Source organism: Tupaia chinensis, unplaced genomic scaffold, assembly GCF_000334495.1.
Source record: "Tupaia chinensis unplaced genomic scaffold, TupChi_1.0 Scaffold141231_1, whole genome shotgun sequence".
Taxonomy (NCBI): domain Eukaryota; kingdom Metazoa; phylum Chordata; class Mammalia; order Scandentia; family Tupaiidae; genus Tupaia; species Tupaia belangeri.
In genome coordinates this window covers 1,658,898-1,677,801 of record NW_006201094.1, presented here as the reverse complement: position 1 = coordinate 1,677,801, position 18,904 = coordinate 1,658,898, and the positions used below count along the sequence as shown (strand labels likewise).

General features: G+C 44.6%; 1 protein-coding gene across 1 annotated transcript in view; it reads left to right on the top strand.

Annotated features, from left to right (window-relative positions):
- Positions 1 to 18,904, top strand: part of ATP13A4 (ATPase 13A4) — a 168,342-nt gene that overhangs the window by 22,214 nt on the left and 127,224 nt on the right. Inside the window, exon 2 of the mRNA XM_027766130.1 lies at positions 15,075 to 15,248. Coding sequence (XP_027621931.1) covers positions 15,075 to 15,248 — 174 coding nt within the window. The remainder of the gene's footprint in view (positions 1 to 15,074; positions 15,249 to 18,904) is intronic.

Below are 18,904 nucleotides of genomic sequence, written 5' to 3'. Positions count from 1 at the left end.
AAAGAGCTAGGTAGAAAGAACCAGCATATATAAATACACACACACACACACACACACACACACACACACACACACATATATGTATAACACCAGGAGGGTGTTATCTGATCCAGCATTTAATGTCCTGAATACTCTCTACAATTGGTAGGGCAGGCATCCCAGGACATTTGAAGAAGTTTGAAATCTTTTTTTTTTTTTTGGAGAGATTTTCGCTATAGGGTGGATGCGCTCGCTAGACAGACAGAGAGAGACAGAGAGACAGAAAGCGAGAAATCACCCCCCAGGGGGGATGGTCACGCCACAATCCCTTCTCCTCCATTCTCCTCTCGGGATCTTCGGCACGCACGCACACGCGCCCAGCGTGAGTTTTAAGCCACCGGGTCCGGGACGCGAACCGTGGTCGACTACGTGGGAGTCTAGCGACATAGCCATTACGCTAACTGCTGGTTCCCAAGAAGTTTGAAATCTTGATCTATTAATATTTTATGCCCCTCTATTCTCTTCAACAGTTTTCTGTTCTTCTCAGGTCATTCATTTCTTTTTAACCCATCCAATTTTACTATTTGCCACTACAGTCCATTTGCTTGAAATTCTCCAGCAGAACATAAGACTCTTTCTGTCACTCAAAACCAGAATCTGCATCATGACTTGATGGTGACATCTTAAGAATTTCAAGAAACCTTCCCCAAGGTTGTGCACAAGTCCAAATATTTGTGAACAAGTAGAAATGAACCAAGTAGTCTTGGCAGACACAGTAATTCTGCCCTCCAGTTGATTAGTATGACACAGTGGCCATAGAGCCACACAGTATCATGCTAGCTCTCATTCCTGGGGCCAAGCACCAGGCTTCTTGCATGTGACATGTTCCTTTTCCCAGAGGCTCTCTGCGAGCCTTCAAGCAGGGGGTCTGTACAACACGTTAGCAACAATTTGCCCAAATGGTGCGAATGAAATCATTCTTTATTTTCCCTTAAAGTCAATTAGACACTTGAGTGAGGGCTAGATGGGCAGCTTTGAAGTCAAGGCAGGCATCTTCATGAACAAGATTTATGGCCTTACGTATGCAGGGGGTTGCAAGCTGTCATATAGGTGATACTCAGAAGGCTTACTATGACAATACATAAGAAAGAGAGGTATCAAAATACAGAAGGATCCAAGAGAACATGTGATTTAACTTTCTCTGTTACAGATGGAGAAAAAGGCCCAGGTAGGGCTAGATCGCTAGGACCAGAATTTAGACTAGAGCCCTGTCTCCAAGTTCTATTTCCTTTCTTCCTACCCCAGTGATGGTACACCTCAGGGTCATGACTCAGGGTAAGTCTTAGGTTTACTGCTATGGTTCCAGGAACTCACATGACCAGCAAAAACTAATATGGTTGCTATAAGCAAAAGGAGATCTCAGTCCTTTGAGAATATGTGGCATCTTTTGGATACGTAATATGTATGTTCAAAAAATAAAAATAGAGCAACCAATTTAATAATAAACCAAAAACCTATGGTTATTGTCTAAGTCAGAAAGCAACAGATCATTGTTAGAATCCCAGAGGCGCCCCCCAGGCCCTCCCTAACTACAACCCGTCCTTGTTATTTTTCCCCAGCCTACCCGGGAATCAACTTCCCACATGGTTTTGGGAATTACTATATTATTGCCTTAAAGTGGTTTTTTTTTTTTTTTTGATACTGTATATGCTTCTTTTTTTAAAAAAAATATATATACGTATATACATATATATATATGTATATACGTATATATACATATATATATCACATATTAGTTTATTTTTAACACCCATTATGCCATGAATTCATAGGGAATAGGTTCCAGCAGCTCAGGCTCCTTTCCATTGGTTCTCACAAAGTGTACTTCTCTGGGTGAGCAGGCTGGCGCTTCAGTTGAACCCAGGTACCTTTCTCTTTGGCTTCTTTCTTTTTCTGGTCATTTTCCTTCACACGTTTTAGGAAGCTATCTCTGCTCTTAGAATGTTTAATATGCTCGGTATGCACATTGATTCTCTTGGCAAGAATCTTGCCCTTAACTTCTTTGTTCACAACAATGCCAACAGCATGCTGGGTAACATTGTAGACTCTTCCAGTTTTGCCATGGTAACATTTGTGGGGCATTCCTTTTTGTACAGTACCCATTCCCTTGATGTCTACAATATCACCTTTCTTGTAGATTCGCATATATGTCACCAAAGGAACCACTCCATGTTTTCTAAAAGGCCTAGAAAACATATATCGGGTGCCTCTCCTCTTTCTCTTTGTGTTCGTCATTTTGGTTAATTACTGAAAGATGGCGGTTCCGGTCAAAAGGCTATACTGTATATGCTTCTCATAACAGTGACTTTTGAAGTTCATAGTACAGAAATCACACTAACTATATTCTTTTGAATTTTTCTTATGCTTACTATAGTCTTACTATATCTGTATTATTTCATAATTCAGTTACTCATTTCATTCATAATGTTTTACAGATAACAACAAAAGACAACCATTAGCCTTGGGGAAAAATATAAATAAATTTAGAAATAATAATAACAAAGATGCAAAGGTAAGAGATAAATGATTAAAACCACTTTTGAAAGCAGTTTGGGCCGACACAGTAAAGTTAAAGATACACATTCTGCATGACCCAGCAATTCTACTCTAGGTATGTTCTCTATAGAGAATGGCTACAATGAATATGTTATTTTAATGCCACACTTTTAAAAATTGGTTTCATTGTTGATGGACTTTTGGATTATTTGCAACTTTAAATTTTTCTTGTTGGCATATGCTGGTACATGTGTCCATGTTTGTAGAGAACATACCTAGAGTGGAATTGCTGGGTCCTGAAGAATGTATATCTCCAACCTTACTGTGTCAGGCCAAAGTGCTTTCAAAAGTGGTTTTAATGGTTTATCTCTTACCTTTGCATCTTCTGCAATGCTAAGAATGGGCTACTCTTCCTGAAAAGGTGGGCACTGTCTTTCTACGGCATGTTTTCCTCTCCCTTTTTCTACCAACTTCATTTACAGGGAAGCAATGTCAGGTTATCTCAACAGGAAAGCTTGGGAAGAGTATGATTTTCAAAATGATTTTATATACACAAACAAGCTACTTTTTAAGTGTATCATTTCCTTATTTCATGAATGAGCTAGCGACACAGAGGCAGGCACTCTCAACACCGTCTTCATGCTGTGCTCCATCTCGGTCTCTGCTGGCCCAGACCACAGGCAAGCACACCCTGATGTAGGCACAGACTTCCCGTGGAAGACCATATATGAAGCAGATGGAAGAGAAGTCGTTCTGGTTGAGAGGAACATGTTTGTGTGCGTTGGTGTGTGATGGGGCGAGAGCTCTGAGTCCCTCTTTCTGGGCATTAGCCCAATGTCTGGCACACAGTGTAGGTATTAGTTGGATCGTCTGAAAATGGACCAGGCTTCCCCAGGAAATTGCATTTGCTTTTTTGGAGTGTGGGAGCCAGGAGCACATTTTTTACGAACGTTGTAGAAATTATTTATGATCAGGTTGTCTTTGATTCTTCCCTCTCTCAGAGTTCATGATAGGTTTTTCATTTTCCAAAATCCTCTGGTAACTGATAAATTATGATATTTGGGGATAAAGATACATCATAATGTTGAGGGATAATGTTTATTGTCAGGACAAATTCTCCACTGTCAGGGCGGAAGCAAGTCTTTGGAAGGAAATCATCGCTTTCCTATGCTTTCTCTCTGTGTCCTCGTTCAAGAATTATTTTCCGATTTCAGTTTTCTTCTCTGAAACAGCAATGAATTTGGCTGGATGTTTTCTACACAGTCATCAGGTGCTCACAGTCTAATCATCGTTTTAGGCTTCTCTATTTACCAGTTTGGTGATATTCTAGTCTCTTCCCTACAAAGCAATCTCAGCCACTCATTCATCCCCAAAATACTTTTTGGGACTACGGGGTGCCAGAAATTCAGTAACCAACAAGACAAACTGAAGAACTTCTCTTCTGAAACTTATCTTCTAGTAACTGATCACAAAAAATAACAAGAATGAAAACTATCACACAGAGAGAAGGGCTCATGAAGATTACAGATAGAATGATCTGGTAGAGGGTGACTGGTAGCATCTTTAGTCTGCGTGGTTAGGGAAAGTAAGAACTGAATGATAAAGGGAAGCCAAGCATGTCGGGGTGTCACTGAGGGTTTATCAATCAGCCTTAAGTCTAATTCCCCTCATACTAGTTAGAGTTTATATTCCACTAGCACTTTCATAACTGTTATCTCATTCTCTTAACAGTTTTGTGAGGTAGTCATTGGAATTGTTGTCTTGGAGATGGGATAGTGACTTCCAGATAATGAAATTAGTCAGTGGTAGAATGAGGTCTCGAACCGGTGTTGGGTCTTTAAATGCGTTGTCTTTTCTCCCGTCTTGCATCCTCATTAGACTGTGCAGTGAGGAGGCTGCCAAGACAAGGTGGCAGTCCCAGATAATGGCCCGTCTGTGCTACTAGTGTCTTATTTCTCTCAATGTTGACCTGATTTTATTCATAAAACTGTTGACACCAAATATGTTTTTTTTTCCCCTCTGTCTGACACCAACCAATTCTCCAATTCTCTGGACACCAACTGGGTGTTCTAGAATTCAATGCAATTCTGACATTAACTGCTCAGAGTTAGGGTCAGATTCTACAGGTTTAAAAGCTCTTTTCCACAAGATTTTTCCCCTTGAGACACTGGTCACAAATACTGGGTTTCTAAGTTATTCACATTTCTGTATGTCTTGGCTACAAAGAGGAGTGTCCCCCTATTCCCCATCCTTTCTGGGTTAATAATTTGCTGGAATGGCCTACAAAACTTTGGAAAACACTTCACTTACTATTTTTGGTTTATTATAAAGAACCTGAATGGACAGTCAGCTGAAGAGATGGATAGGGTAAGGTCTAGAAAGTTTCCTAGCATGGAAGCTTCTGTCTTTGTAGACTTGGGGTACACCTTCTGGCATGTGGACAAGTTTGTCAACTCTGAAGCTCTCTGAGCCTCATTACTTAGGGTTGTTGTGGAGGTTTTATTATGGAGGCTGATGGGTTAAGTTATTGGCCACTGGTGACTGAACTCAGTTTCCAGCCCTTCTCTCCCCTATCCTGAGGTCAGGAGGGTTGGGCTGAAAGTTCCAACCCTCTAAACACAGGGTCCCCTCTTCTGGGTGGGAACTCCTATCCTGAGGCTGTCTAGGGACCCACCAAGAATCCCCGTATTAGCATAATCTCAGGTGGTGCTGACTAGGAGTTGTTACTAATAACAGAAGATGCGCCTGTCATCAAGGAAAAGCCAAGGAAAGAGCAAAGATGTCACCAGCAAGAGCTTTCACTTCAATCTCAGCATCACAAAGTAATCTAGAAAATGCCTCTTGCCCAAGACTGCCAGACCGAGAGATGAGGACATTGCCTGCAGAAACCCCATCAGGCTGTTGGGTGGAGTCCTCTGGCCTAGTTCCTCTCACTCTGCACTTTTTGGCTTGTGAAAACCTGTTTAAGGAGAACCCAAGAACTTGTCTGGGCAGCACACCCATTTACTCCAAAGGGAACCATCAGCAGGTGCTCGGCATTGCCATCCTTCAACACAGAACGAGGAGAGGGTGTCTTCATGGGAAGCAACCTTGCTGGGTGGAAAGAGTTTTAAATCAGGAAGACCTAGTTTTGTTAGCCACCAGCTGGGTGACTCTGGGTACCTTTTCTAACTTCCCGAATCTTACGTTTCGTATTCTGACACACTGCAAATGTTACCTTTTATACAGAGGTATATTTTGTTGTGAGAATTAAAATAGCATGTGGATAAACATATATTTCAGGTAACTAGAATTTAATGTTATGATTCATATGAACCATGTGTTTTTTTGAGTTTTAGATTAAGTTAGGGTGAACGATTATCCACAGGGCAGGGTGTTACCACCTTACCTGCCACTGACAGGTAAGACAGATTGTTTTCTGCCAGCCAACCTGTGTGACGAGGAAGAGTTTTCTTAGCCCAGAATGACAGGATCCTGGTCTGAGAAAAGGAAAGGTGACTCAGCTCTAAGCACAGGTGTTGCGTGCACCTCCACAACTAGCTTGCTGTCCTGCTGGACTAGCCATAGACAGTGGCCTTTGCCCTTGACTTTTCCTGGGGACACTAACTTTCAGGAGATCCTGAGGGGTCCACCTACTGGTTGTGGAAGGGGGGCATTGGAGGTACAGTTTTTAAGGATTCTAAATTTTCTTTTGGCCAGTCACCAGCTGACATAACGTACATGACCTAGAACCCCATTGTCCCACCCTAAGGTGCTTACCTAACCGTACATGACCGGGTTAATTGCAACACTGCCATATGCTGACCTCCTGGAGTATGTCAGACTGACATTTTGGCCTTCAATATTTCCAAACATTTCTAGACTCAGCACTTTTGCTCAAGGCTAGGTCTTCCACTCGGAGTGCTCTTATCCGCTTTCTCTAACTATTAAAATTCTACCAATTCTCTCCAAGTCAATTTTAAGCAACAATTCTCCTGGAAAGCTTTTCCTAATTATCATCTTGGTGGGATCGCTCCATCATTTGAAACTAATTTTTTCCCTTGTGCTTTTCATTCGGCACTTAATATTTTCTATCCTGAATTATAGCTATTTTTTAATTGAACATCTCTCCTGTCAGCACCTTGAGGGTGGGAAATTTATCTCCAGCAGACATACCTTACCCACGGTCTTAGACTTAGTAGGCAGTTTGAATCAAACTGAAGCAAAGATACTTTGAAGGCTTGATGCTGGAGACGCAGCCCCCAAAACACTTTTGTGATCATTTCCTTAATTTCCAGGCTCGACACCCAGCACAGATGTCATTCTGCTGTCCCCATAGCAATTGTATGCAGTGAAACTGTGGCAGGAGAACTGGGGAGTCGATGACTACACGGTGACATTCCAAAGCTGGGTATGAGGGAGAAATGATATTCCAAAGCCAGGCATGGAACTGTGTTAAGTGACATTCCAACTGTCCTCCATGAAGCCAGGCCCCTTAGCTCTTCAGGAACCCTCAAGGCCCACGCATATAACTGCTCAGTGGATGCAGATAGTATTAATGGAAGTGGGACTCAGGTGTGAAGTGGATAGTGCTGGAGCGTTTTTAAGAATGAATTTCTCGTGTAAAGTACTGTGCAAGCTTGGAATGGGCACAGTTTACACCAAGGTCAGAGCAGGAGCCTGAGCAGCAGACGTCCAAACCAGTCTGTCCCTTCCAGTCAGACCTTTGGCTTGGTTCTGTTGGAGGTAGGGAGTTGGTGACACTCAGTCTTATCTTTAGCATCTTTTTGAACCCTGGAGACAGACTATAAAGAGGAAGAAAAAGCAAAACCGTGCCCGATCATATGAGAAACCTAGCCTCAGAGAGTCACTTGAGTGGAATGGGGACAATGAGACTAGTCAGCGTTTCCTCATGACCAAAGGCACAGAGCAGTACCCGGGGGTTGCTTATGTTATTGTTTTCCCTGCCAGGGGCCTGATGGAAGTTTTAGAGTCCAAGAAAAAAAAAAAAGTTAAGTTTGTTGGGCTAGCATCAAGCAGAGTAAAGATTTTCTAATTTTCCACTCCCTCTCTCTTTCCTTCCCTTCATCCCTCCCTCTACCTTCCACTTTTCTTCCGTCCTTCCTTTCCTCTTTCCTTTGGCCCAATCACTCATTTATTTACTGCCTCATTAAACATCTGCTGGGTGCCCACCACTTGCAGATACTGTATGAGGCACTGGGTAAACAGTATTGGAAGAAACAAACTCGAATGGGTTCCCATCTCACAGAAGGTAAAGCTTAAGAAGGAGGAAAGAACTGGGAAAGCAAGCAAAGAATACAAATTTCAAATTGTGAAAATGCTACAAAATGGCTATGAAAGGCCTGAGATCAAGGGCTTAATTCTATAGTGGGTTGGGCTAATATCTCTCAAAGAAGGAAACATTGAAGGGAGGTTTAAAAGGATAAGAAGTAGCCAGCCATGGGAAGACTGTCAGGCCAGACAAAGAGACGGGAGGAAATGGAAGGGTCTTGTGGCTGGTGGTGGTGGGGGGGAGGTGGCCCATGAGCAGGTTGGGTAGAGAGGAAGGTGTAGATCGTGTGAGCAGTTCGCTTCCTCTTATCTCAGTTTCCTGAACTGACATGAGTTACTGTTACTGGCTGCATTTTGACCACCGCTGAACTTGGCAATAGCTTGACTCTCCTCTTCATTACGCCAACATCAAACTTTTCTGGCTCTCTGGGTGCCCCGGATGCCATCCTAGGCACTAGGACTTAGAGATCTACTTGGTTAGGTGGGAAAACTAAAGTACTCTGGAGGGGTTTATCCGCACCGGCGCTTCTATGGGCCAGATGACTTTTTGCCGCGGGGAGTAAGAGGGGGCTGTCTTCTGCAACATGGGATGGCTCGCCATATTCCTGGTCTCTGCCCACCACGTGCCAGAAGCAAGTCACTCAATTGAGACTGACCAAAAATATTTCCAGACATTCATCAATGTCTCCAAGGAGACAAAATAACTCCTCATTGAGAACTACTGGCTCACAGGGGCAGGCTATAACCCCACTGAACAGCCCTATAAAAGATGACGTGGAACCTGACATGTAGCCTCAGAGTTGGGGAAAAATAAGGCATGATTGGGACCTTGGGAAGTGGGAGAGCCCCCGCTCAGTTGAACAGGGGTATCTCTTACTGCTTCTGGTTGTTATTTCCTTCCTTCTCCTGAGACACCGGTCTTCACAGTTAAATTTTCATACCCTTGGGTTCCTGACACATTCGTGTAACTTGCCCGTGCTGCATTGGGTTAACTGAGTTAGTTTAGTTAGTTAATTAGCCCCGTGATGACCCCAAGAACACCTAGGACCTTGACAATGACCTGCCTTTAACAGTGCAGCCTCTCACCCTCCCCTGCCTTCCTCGATAGACGTAAGCATTGTCCTACATCCTGTGTCTGTTCTTTCATTTCTCTTTCTATAAAGTTTTCTTTTACCTAGGTGCACTCTAAAAATATATATTCAATTTTAGTTGGTTTTAACTTTATTAAAGGTTACCATGGGGCCAGCAGGTAGCATGAGGGTTAAGGTGCTGGACTCCCACATGGCCAACTGTGTGGTCTGGGTCCCAGACCCAGCAGTGCGGGAATCACACCGAGAGAGTGTGCGTGCCTGCCCTAAATCCCGAGAGGAGAATGGAGGAGAAGGGATGTGGCATGGCCATCCCCCTGGGGGGTGATTTCTCACTTTCCTTTTCTCTGTCTCTCTTCAGTGAGCACGCATGCCCTATGGCAAACAAAACAAAACAAAACAAAACAAAACAAAATCCCAAATGGTTATTATGCTGTTGTAATCCTTCCTGTTACTCAGAATCATCCGTATTTTTTTGTGTTGCTGGAGTTGGCCAGCAGTTGTTTGAAGTGTGGTATAAAATCCCATTGTGTAGACAGACCACGGGACATCCTCTTCTCCAATGGGTTATTTCTCCTATGGGTTTGGGTTATTTCTTAGGGTATTTTGTATGTGTCTCTGGTGCTCTACTGCCAATTCTTCTAGTGCAAGAATTTGAGGCACAATATTATCTTCATTTCTGTTTTATTTTAAAGAAAAAGTAGAAATCATACGTTTTATGTGAAAATAACTAGGGGACCAATTTAAAGTTTTAAGATATGCTTACCAGGCCAACAAAGAATCTCTCTGCAGGCCCTTATTTAATGATATCTTTGGAGCTTCCTGTTTAAGATTTCTGGATGAGCTTAAGAAATGATCCTTCAGCACTGAAGAGTGGCAAAAAGAACCTATTGAGGCAGTATCTAAAAGGTACTGGGTTGGGGTAAGCAGAGAGGCAACTTGCATTCATTAACGGAATTCATACTGTGTGGAAATTACAGCGAAGCGTTCTCTTCACATTGAAAATGTATGAATAAGGGAAAAGGGATGGTCTTCAGAGAGGTAAATTTTTTTTGTGAGTTTTAAAGTTTATTTCTTCTGACAGAGAGAAAGAGAGACAGGTACTCCCAAGAGGGTCTTCACACTATGATCCACCTCAGCCTCAGAGTCCAAATCAAGGACACGGGCCCAGCATGTAAAGGGAGACCTTGGGATGTGAACCAGGGGCTTTCCCAGGTGGGCCTAGCATTGCAGCGCATTGAGTTACCACTGTGCTACCAGCTGGCCCCAAGGAGGTAACCTTTTAAAAATGGAATCTTTTGGGACCGGCAGATGGTGTAGTGGTTAAGGGTGCTGGACTTCCACATGGCCAACCACAGTTCGAGTCCCGGACCTGGTGGTTGCTTTCTTGCGTTCCCTCTCTCTCTCGTTCTCTTACTCTGCTCCTCTCTGGTAAAATTAAAGTGGATACATAAGTAAATAAATAAAGTTAAAATAATTCTAAAAAATGGAATCTCTTAAAATTTTCAAATATTTAATGACTCCTATAGAGAAGTGCAAAATTGTCTTACAGAGACTAAATGGCTCCCAGGCCAATACGTTTTTATTGTCATTTGTTTGAATAAATTAATATGTTGAAAAAATCAGGATCTGTAGATTCCGAGAGGATTCTGATAACTGAGGTAGTTCGAACCACTGCTTTGCGCGGATCAGTTCGTCTTCTCGGGCATAAGCGTTCAGTAGGGGAAATACCTGGATACTTGAAAGCCAATGTTTGAGCCCTCAGGGATGCTAAGAACCTGGATGGGAGACAGCAAGTGGCGAAATGGTTATGTTGCTGGACTCCCACGTACTTGCCTGCAGTTCTAGTCCTGGACCCGGTGGCTTGAAACTCACATAAGGCTTGTGTGAGTGAGTGCCCAAATTCCCAAAAGGAGAATGGAGAAGAAGGGATTATGGTGTGATAATCCTCCTGAGGGGTGATTTCTCACTTTTTGTCTTTCTCTCTCTGGCAAATATATGTGTCCTATGACAAAAAAAATTCTCTCTCTCAAGGGAAAAAAAATCAAAGAACCTGAATGTCCAAGAACAGAGAAGAAGGTGTGGGTTGGAGTAGGATAAAGAAAAGGACGGTATGCTCTTCTGTAATACACATTTTGTCCTGAGTTTAATTATTTGCATAATATTCTTTTGGCCTTTCCCCAACACTCTTTTTCAGCTGAGTGATCCCTTTTCTGTGGGACGTAAGTGTGGGCAGCGTACAAGGCAGCAGACAGTTCCCTCAAGCATTTCAGGGACACGGAGGCACCCATAAAGGCAGGAGTAAATTGCCACAGAATGATAATAACAGCAGCAGGCTAATTTTTGTAATTTTAAATCCAATTCTGTTAATAGTCCCTGCAATGCAATTCACTTCAAGTCAGTACAATTCAACTCACTTCAATAAGCAATAATTGAACACTCCTAGTCCACATTATTTCACTCTTTCTACAGAAAATTGAGCAATGTATTATGAGGGCCATGAGCCTCTAAGTGGTGTTATGGTATCACCAGACTGGGAGCAGGGAAGCTGTTGGAGTAGCACTCTGGTATAACGAGAGATATTCACCTGGGACACTTCCGGTCTACTCTGCTATTATTATTATGTGATGCCTATTAATTTTATTCATGATAGAGAGTACATACGAGAGAGAGAGAAGCACCCTTAACACGGTCTTGTCATGCTGTGACCCCACCTCCCTGAACCTCTGATCTGTGAAGATCCTGGGCACATACACATACCTGTCATATCTTTGAGCCTACTGGGGGTCTGAACCGGGTGGGGGGGGGGCAGCCACATGGCCTTCAGCACCGCATTTCAGTTTGCCACCAACTACGCTACCGGGCTGAGCCCAAGTGTCCTGATTAATAACACCCCATCCAGATGGCAAGTTGTACAGTCATCCTTCTATGTAATCCTTTCATTGCTCTCACCTTGCTTAATCTTACTGCTCGTGTGTCTCTCTCCTTCACTAAACTAATGAATTCCTTGAGGCTAAAGACATGGTCTCATTCATCTCTGGGCCTAGCACATGCTTGCAATTAGAGGGAGCCTTAGTAAGCTTTTGTTAAATCTATCTAAAATTAAAGACAGAAGGAAGAGGAGGCTTAGAGCAGACACGGCCAGCTCACATTATCTTCTAAGTGCTACAAGGCCTAGACTGGAGGTCCAGCTCTGAGCTGCTCGCGAGCTTTGTGTCTTGGGAAGCTTATTTCATCTTTTTCAACTGAGTAGAAAAATATGTGTCAAGTGCTTAGTGAAGGGATTTTAAGGGTCCAATTTAGCTACAAGTGTTATTGTCAATAATAATTAGTTGCTATGAATAACTATTATATATAATAACATTTAAATTTTAATTTTCTTATCTAGAGGATGAAGATAATTCCTGCCTTTTTTTTTTTTTTTTTAGGGGTTTTTGCTATAGGGTGCGTGTGCTCGCCAGACAGAGAGATGGAGAGACAGAAAGCGAGAAATCACCCCCCACGGGGGATGGCCACGCCACAATCCCTTCTCCTCCATTCTCCTCTCAGGATCTTGGGCACACACGCACACGCGCCCGGCATGAGTTTTAAGCCACCGGGCCCAGGACACGAACAGCAGTCGACTACGTGGGAGTCCAGCGACATAGCCATTATGCTAACTGCTGGGCCCCTGCCTCCTTTTATTGGTAATGAATGTGAAGAAACTTTGGCAACCACTTAGGGCTCTCACTGCATAGCCATGGGATGCATGGTAACAGAGTGGTCTGTGCAGTGGAACAGGGTATTCAGGCATTTCGCGCGGGGGTTCAGCTGACTGGCAATATATGGAAATTTTTTTAGTTTTTTATTATAGAGCACATGTGCTTACCGGAGAGAGGGAAAGTAAGAAATCACCCTATGGAGGAGATGACCATGCCACAATCCTCTCTCTCCCATTTTCCTCTCGGGATTTGGGGCATGCCTGCGCATGAGCCTGGCGTGATTCTCAAGCCACTGGGTCCAGGATTTGAACTGCCCAGCCGGCCATGGGGATCCATCACCTTAACCTCCACGCTACCTGCTGACTCTATAAGGGAACTTTTAAATTTGACATTTTAAAATATGAAAAAATGCCTGGATTGAAGGTTAGAGGCTGTTCTATGCTAAAGGGTAGTGACAAGGAAAAGCACATGGGAAAATATGGTGGGTGTGCTCAGGAAAGGCAGGCAATGAAGACTGAGGCAGCCCAGGGTGGGCTTAACAAGGCAGTGCTGCAGGCATGAGGAGGGGATACAGCCGTTCCCGCTGCGGCCTCTGGAGACCAACAGTTTGGGCAGAAGAGTCTTCATGTCAGGGTATGCTTTCTACTTGGCAAAATCGGTCAAGCGCTTGTACTTCAGAGTTACTGTGAACACTTTTTTGAAGTGATGCCAAATGTGGGCAATACATAAGGAAGCAAATTGGCACCTAATAATAGGTGCTGCTAATAAAGAAGACATGCTAAAATGTTTTTAAAAACTTCTCCCATGAGTGAGAAAGACACACACACACACACACACACACACACACACACAGATAGCACCCCCACAGGGTCTCGACACCATGGTCTGCTCACAGCTTCAGCCACTCCCAGACCATGGGCCTGTATGTCCCTAGGGAGGTACGCAGGGAGGTTTCTGGATACAAACCCAGAACCTTCCTATGTGGGTCCCCTTCAGAGAGCATTGCGTTTTCTTCCTGTGCCCCTGTCTGGGCCTGGCGTTCTCACAGTCAGTGGTACTGCTAATAATAAAAAGACCAATGATGCATGAGAGCAGCTTCCAGCTGAGAATCATGGAAGCTTCTCTAATAATGTCATCTTTATCAGGTGAGCTAGAGAAGCTGGTGGCCTTAAAGTTTTGTTTTTGACCTTCCTTGTTAACCTAAGAGGCACGCCTAGGGAGGGCAGAAATAGTCACACTAGGAATTCTTTGATCTAACTGGTAATACATTGGGGGGAAGGACTTCAGGTCTATTTCAGGAAAAAGGGGATCCAGCAGCAGCAGCAGTAAGTGAAATGCATAGATAGTCCTTGTACATATGGACTCATTCAAAGCTCACAGCGGCCCGGTAAGGTGGGTACTACCTCCATGATCTGAGTGACAAACTAAAGAATAAAGAAGTTTCAGACCTCACAGAAGGTCAGAATCCAGTAAGTGGTGGAGCTGGTCTCTGACTCCATTGCATTTCGTCAAGAGAACGTCCTTTTAACCAAGAGGCTCCGCCCCTTCTGGTTTAGCCTTTATAACCAGTGTAACGCATGTCTTTGACTTCGTGGGATAAAGTTGTGCGGCTAAGCCAATAAAAGTCAGGAGTGGCTTTTCATTCAGCCCTAGTCTTTTCTCGGAAGGGAAAAATTTGTCTAGATCATAGATTTAGTAGAGGTGAGACTCTTGTGCTGTTAGAACTTCTATCCTCCGGGTCTAGTATTACTTCCTCATGGTGCATAGCGGCCAATAGCATGAGTTGAAGTAAACCAGTCTCTATGGTTTTCCCCTTTGACATAAAACTCTTTTTGTGACTCAACAAGGGAGGACTATGGGAACACACAGCTCTAGCCCAAACTCCCAAAGGCATATTGGCATTTACTTGTTAATCCTCCGGTAATCAAATACTTCACCAAATCCTAACTCCAGACTCAGGGCCTGGTTCTAGAACCTCCTAGCCATGAGGCTACAGGCTCCAGCCAAGGAGGTTATTTGGTTCCTGCCATCAGCCAGCCTTCCTGTCACATGGTTTATGACCATGTCTATTAAAGCCATGGATCAAACTCAAGACATGCCGGCCTGGTGTGACTCAGAGCAGTGGAATCCCAAAGCATTCCAGTGAGGCTACTATTATTTTATTTCAGAGTGAATTTAAGGCTAGGAGTGATGGGGACAATTAAACAAGACAACACATCTGAACACTTAGCACAGTGCGTGGCTCAGGGAAGCTGGGGGTTCCGTTAGACTGAATACCACGGAGGCCTGGGGTCACGCCTGGCACGTCTTTGTCAGGAATCCTTCTTCACTTGCTCCACCCCTCACCCTGTCCTCCCCTCACTCACTGCATCTCCTGCACTCTGTCCCCGGTGGCACCACTGAAGTCAGTGTCAGCTCAATTATTGTTTATTGCACTCATTGACTTGTTGTTTACTGAGTCATTGTGATTCTGTCCCAGGAGATATTTGGCTATCAGACACAAGGCTGCCGGCAAATTCTCTGCCTTGCTGGATCCATCCTCTCACTCGGGATCCTTCCCTTGGTGTTTTACTGGAGACCGGCGTGGCACGTCTGGGCAAATTGCATCCCGTGTTCCTTGCAAGAAGCAGATGTCGTACTGCTGAGGACAACAGTAAGTGTGTACTTGTCTGGTGCCTGGTGGCCCTTTCTCTGGTCATTGCATTGTGGGATGGTGGGGGAAGATGTACATGGCAGGGACAGCGGGGAGGGGGAGGCCCGGTCTTAGGTGCCCTCGTAGCCTTGCATCTGCAAGAATTCGGTAATGCGTGTACGATGCATTTGTTTAAGGAGACCTATTTCACAGCATACTTCTTTCAAAATCAGTGCTTTTGTGGATGCAAGAGCAAGCCGTAACCATGTTAATAGCTAAAAATAAAAGAATGTGGACTGGTTGTCAGACCGCAGGCATACACACCGGCACTCCCCTTGAAATGGTGAACTATCCATGCCTGTCTCTCCCACTGGAGGGACTCTACAGGAAGGGAGAGGGAAAGCTGGGAAGGAAGGGGGAATGTCCTTCTGAAGAAGGTGTCTTCCTCTGCTGATCTGAGAAAGCTGCAGCTGTGAACGAGAGTATGTTGCATCCTAGGGTAAAAAATGTCACCAAGGTTATTGCTTCTCTTTGCTAATACAAGGCCCAGGCACTAGGTGAGTTTCCCTGTGTGTGTTCTCATACCGCCTCCTCAAAGCACCCATAACACTTAGACAACATGGTCATTCCTCAGGACTGCTAGCTTCTATCTCATTAGTTGCTGTACCTCCAGTTCCTCTGTGTGGCAGGGAGTCCATTAGTGTGTGATGACTGACAGGATAAGGGATATTCCTATTTAAGAGACCAGAAGGGCAATTATGGAAGATCCCTTTCTGGTTCAATTTTACTGTTTCTAGTAAATGCATCAGCCCAAATGACAACACATTTTTAAAGACATCAGCCTCTTTTGGAAGTTTTAGCTTCGTTTTATATTTAGCAATCTCAATATTCCATTTAGTGGTGCAGTAAGAGGGGAGGACAGCAACAAGCCTTATAACTGGTCCCAAAACAAAACAAATTGCACTGCAGTTTGAAATCTGACAGAGCTGGGGCTAGGTGTCAATGAAATTAGGAACTGGATGGAGTTTCTTCGTTGATTTGCTTCACTAGGGACACCCCTGTTTTCTGGACCCCACTCCTTTCCGGAGCCTCCTGTCCCTCCTTGCTTTTTTATTTATTTTTAGAAATTTTTGCTATAGGGTGCATGCACTTGCCAAAAAGATAGTAAAAGACAGAAAGCAAGAAATCACTCCCCAGAGGGGATGGCCATGCCGCAATCCCTTCTCTTCCATTCTCCTCTTGGGATCTTGGGCACGCACAAACACGCGCCCAGCGTGAGTTTAAGCCACCGGGTCTGGGACTTGAACCACAGTCGACTACATGGGAGTCCAGCGACAGCCATTACGCCAACCGCTGGTCCCCTCCTGTCCCTCCTTAGCTGACATGGGAATCATGATATGGGTGATGGTGGAGGTACCTCCTCAAAGATTGAGCTATACTTTAACTGGAGAGTCCTGGAAAAGAAACTTGAAGATTTTAAGGAAGCAAGAGATTAACTGAGAGTCAAAGCAAGCCGTGTGGATGAAGTTAGGTTGGAGACATGTACTCCATTGCTGCCTCAACTCACACTTCATGAAGGCTCACAGAATGTGTGAGAAGGGACCCGCAGCTGGTGTAATGGCTATGTCGCTGGACTCCCATGCAGTCGACTGTGGTTTGAGTCAAGTTCCCGAGAGGAGAATGGAGGAGAAGGGATTGCGGTGTGGCCATCCTCCCTGGGGGGTGATTTCTCGATTTTGGTCTCTCTGTCTCTCTCTGTCTTTCTGGCAAGCACACGCGCCTTATAGCAAAAAAAAACTCTCAAAAAGATAAAAAAATAAGATTGGGTTTGAGAAGAGTGCCTGGTGCTCTCGGAGTCAGACTCCCGCCTTCGACGGGTGAGCAAATGGGGCCTGTGGAGGAGAGCGGTCTGCCTCAGCTCACGGGTGGGCGAGGGTCTAACCCGACCCAGCCAACCCAGGACTGTCCCCATCGTTCAGGCCTCAGGCTGAACTCAGCGGTTCCCACCTTGCGACGGGCGTCAGAATCATGTAAAGGGCTTACTGACACCACTTACAGGGCCCTGTCCCAGGGCTTCAGTGCAGTAGATTTGGATTTGGGCCCAAGAATATGCATTTTTCACAGATTCTCAGAGGATGCTCGTGGGAAGGGGCCGTGCTTTGAGAAAAACTGCTGTAAGGAGTCACCACGCCCGTGAGCGCTCTTGCTCACTAGATCTCTGTAGAATAGAGGCCTGGGTGTGACATTCACAGCTCAGTCCACAGAGTCTCAAAGAGAAGGAGCCCAATTCAGCAAACTGTTTAAGTTTCTTCCCCCAAACATAGCCAGAGGGTCTTGCTGGGGCAGGGGTAGAGAGAGGTTTGTTTCCTGGGCTCAGAGTGGTGTCTTAAATACTACGGAAGATCCCGTATTTGCTGTACTCACTTCGACCCGCCCTCCGTGTGGAGTCTTTCCTGGCAGGAGAGAGTTGACCTCCACCCTGCAGGTCCTTGCCTCTGCTCCTAACTAGTTCTCAGGGGGCAGCAGAAACAGAACCCCAGGAACGTAAGAGAGCGGTCTGCCTTTCCGAGCCCATCAGCAGACCCTTCGGACCTGGGGATGCCTGGCTGGGAGCAGTGCTCTCTGAGTTTGCTGGCAAGGCCAACGTCTGGGCAAGAATGAGAGAAAGTGGGCAGAGGAGTGGAAGGGGAGGGAGTGGAACGAAATAGATGGGTAGAGAATAGAGAAAAGGAAAGTGAGAGGAAGAATAGAGGAAAAATCCACTCAGAGTGAAAAATAAAACAAGTGTCAACACTCTTGTTGACTTTGGGGATTCCAAGACAAAACTTAGGATAGGATTCCTAGTCTTAGCACCTTAGGTTCCCTAACTTTTCTCTTTTTTTTAATTTTTAAAGTTATTTTTCTTATTTTTTTTTTTACATTTAATTAGTGCACATCTATACAGCACATACAGTGAACTTTCCAGAATGAATACACTGCATATTGGTCCAGTCATAGACACTACCATATACATTATCAACAGATGATTTTCCATTTTTGTATTCATTAAATTTTTTGCCTTCCCCCCCTTGAATCTCACCCTCCTGCATCCCCTCTTCTTCTTTTTTGCTATAGGGTACGTGCGCTCTCCAGACAGAGACAGAGAGACAGAAAGCGAGAAATCACCCCGAGGGGGGATGGCCACGCCGCAATCCCTTCTCCTCCGTTCTCATCTCAGGATCTTGGGCACGCACGCACGCACATGCGCCTGGTGTGAGTTTTAAGCCACCGGGTCCGGGATGTGAACTGCAGTCGACCACGTGGGAGTCCAGCGACATAGCCAGTATGCTAACTGCTGGTCCTTTATTTATTTATTTATTTGAAGGATTTATTTTACATTCATTCACTGTACATCATTACAGCATACCAACTTTTCAGGACCTCCATTTCTTCACTTATAAAATGAGATTGGTAAAGTACTTGTTCTTTCTTGGATGGGTGTGAGGGTGAAGTGAACTTATGTACATACAAACCACGTGCAAACTGTCAAGTGCATCATCAAAAACTATTTGGCTTGTGTGTGTTATTGCTCAAGTGTCTCCAAGAGAGCTGTATGCAGAAGAGCTCACCTTACTCAAGGCGCCCGTGTGTCTAATGACCCTGCTTATCTGGATGGTGTGCCTGCCCTTACCCAGGAG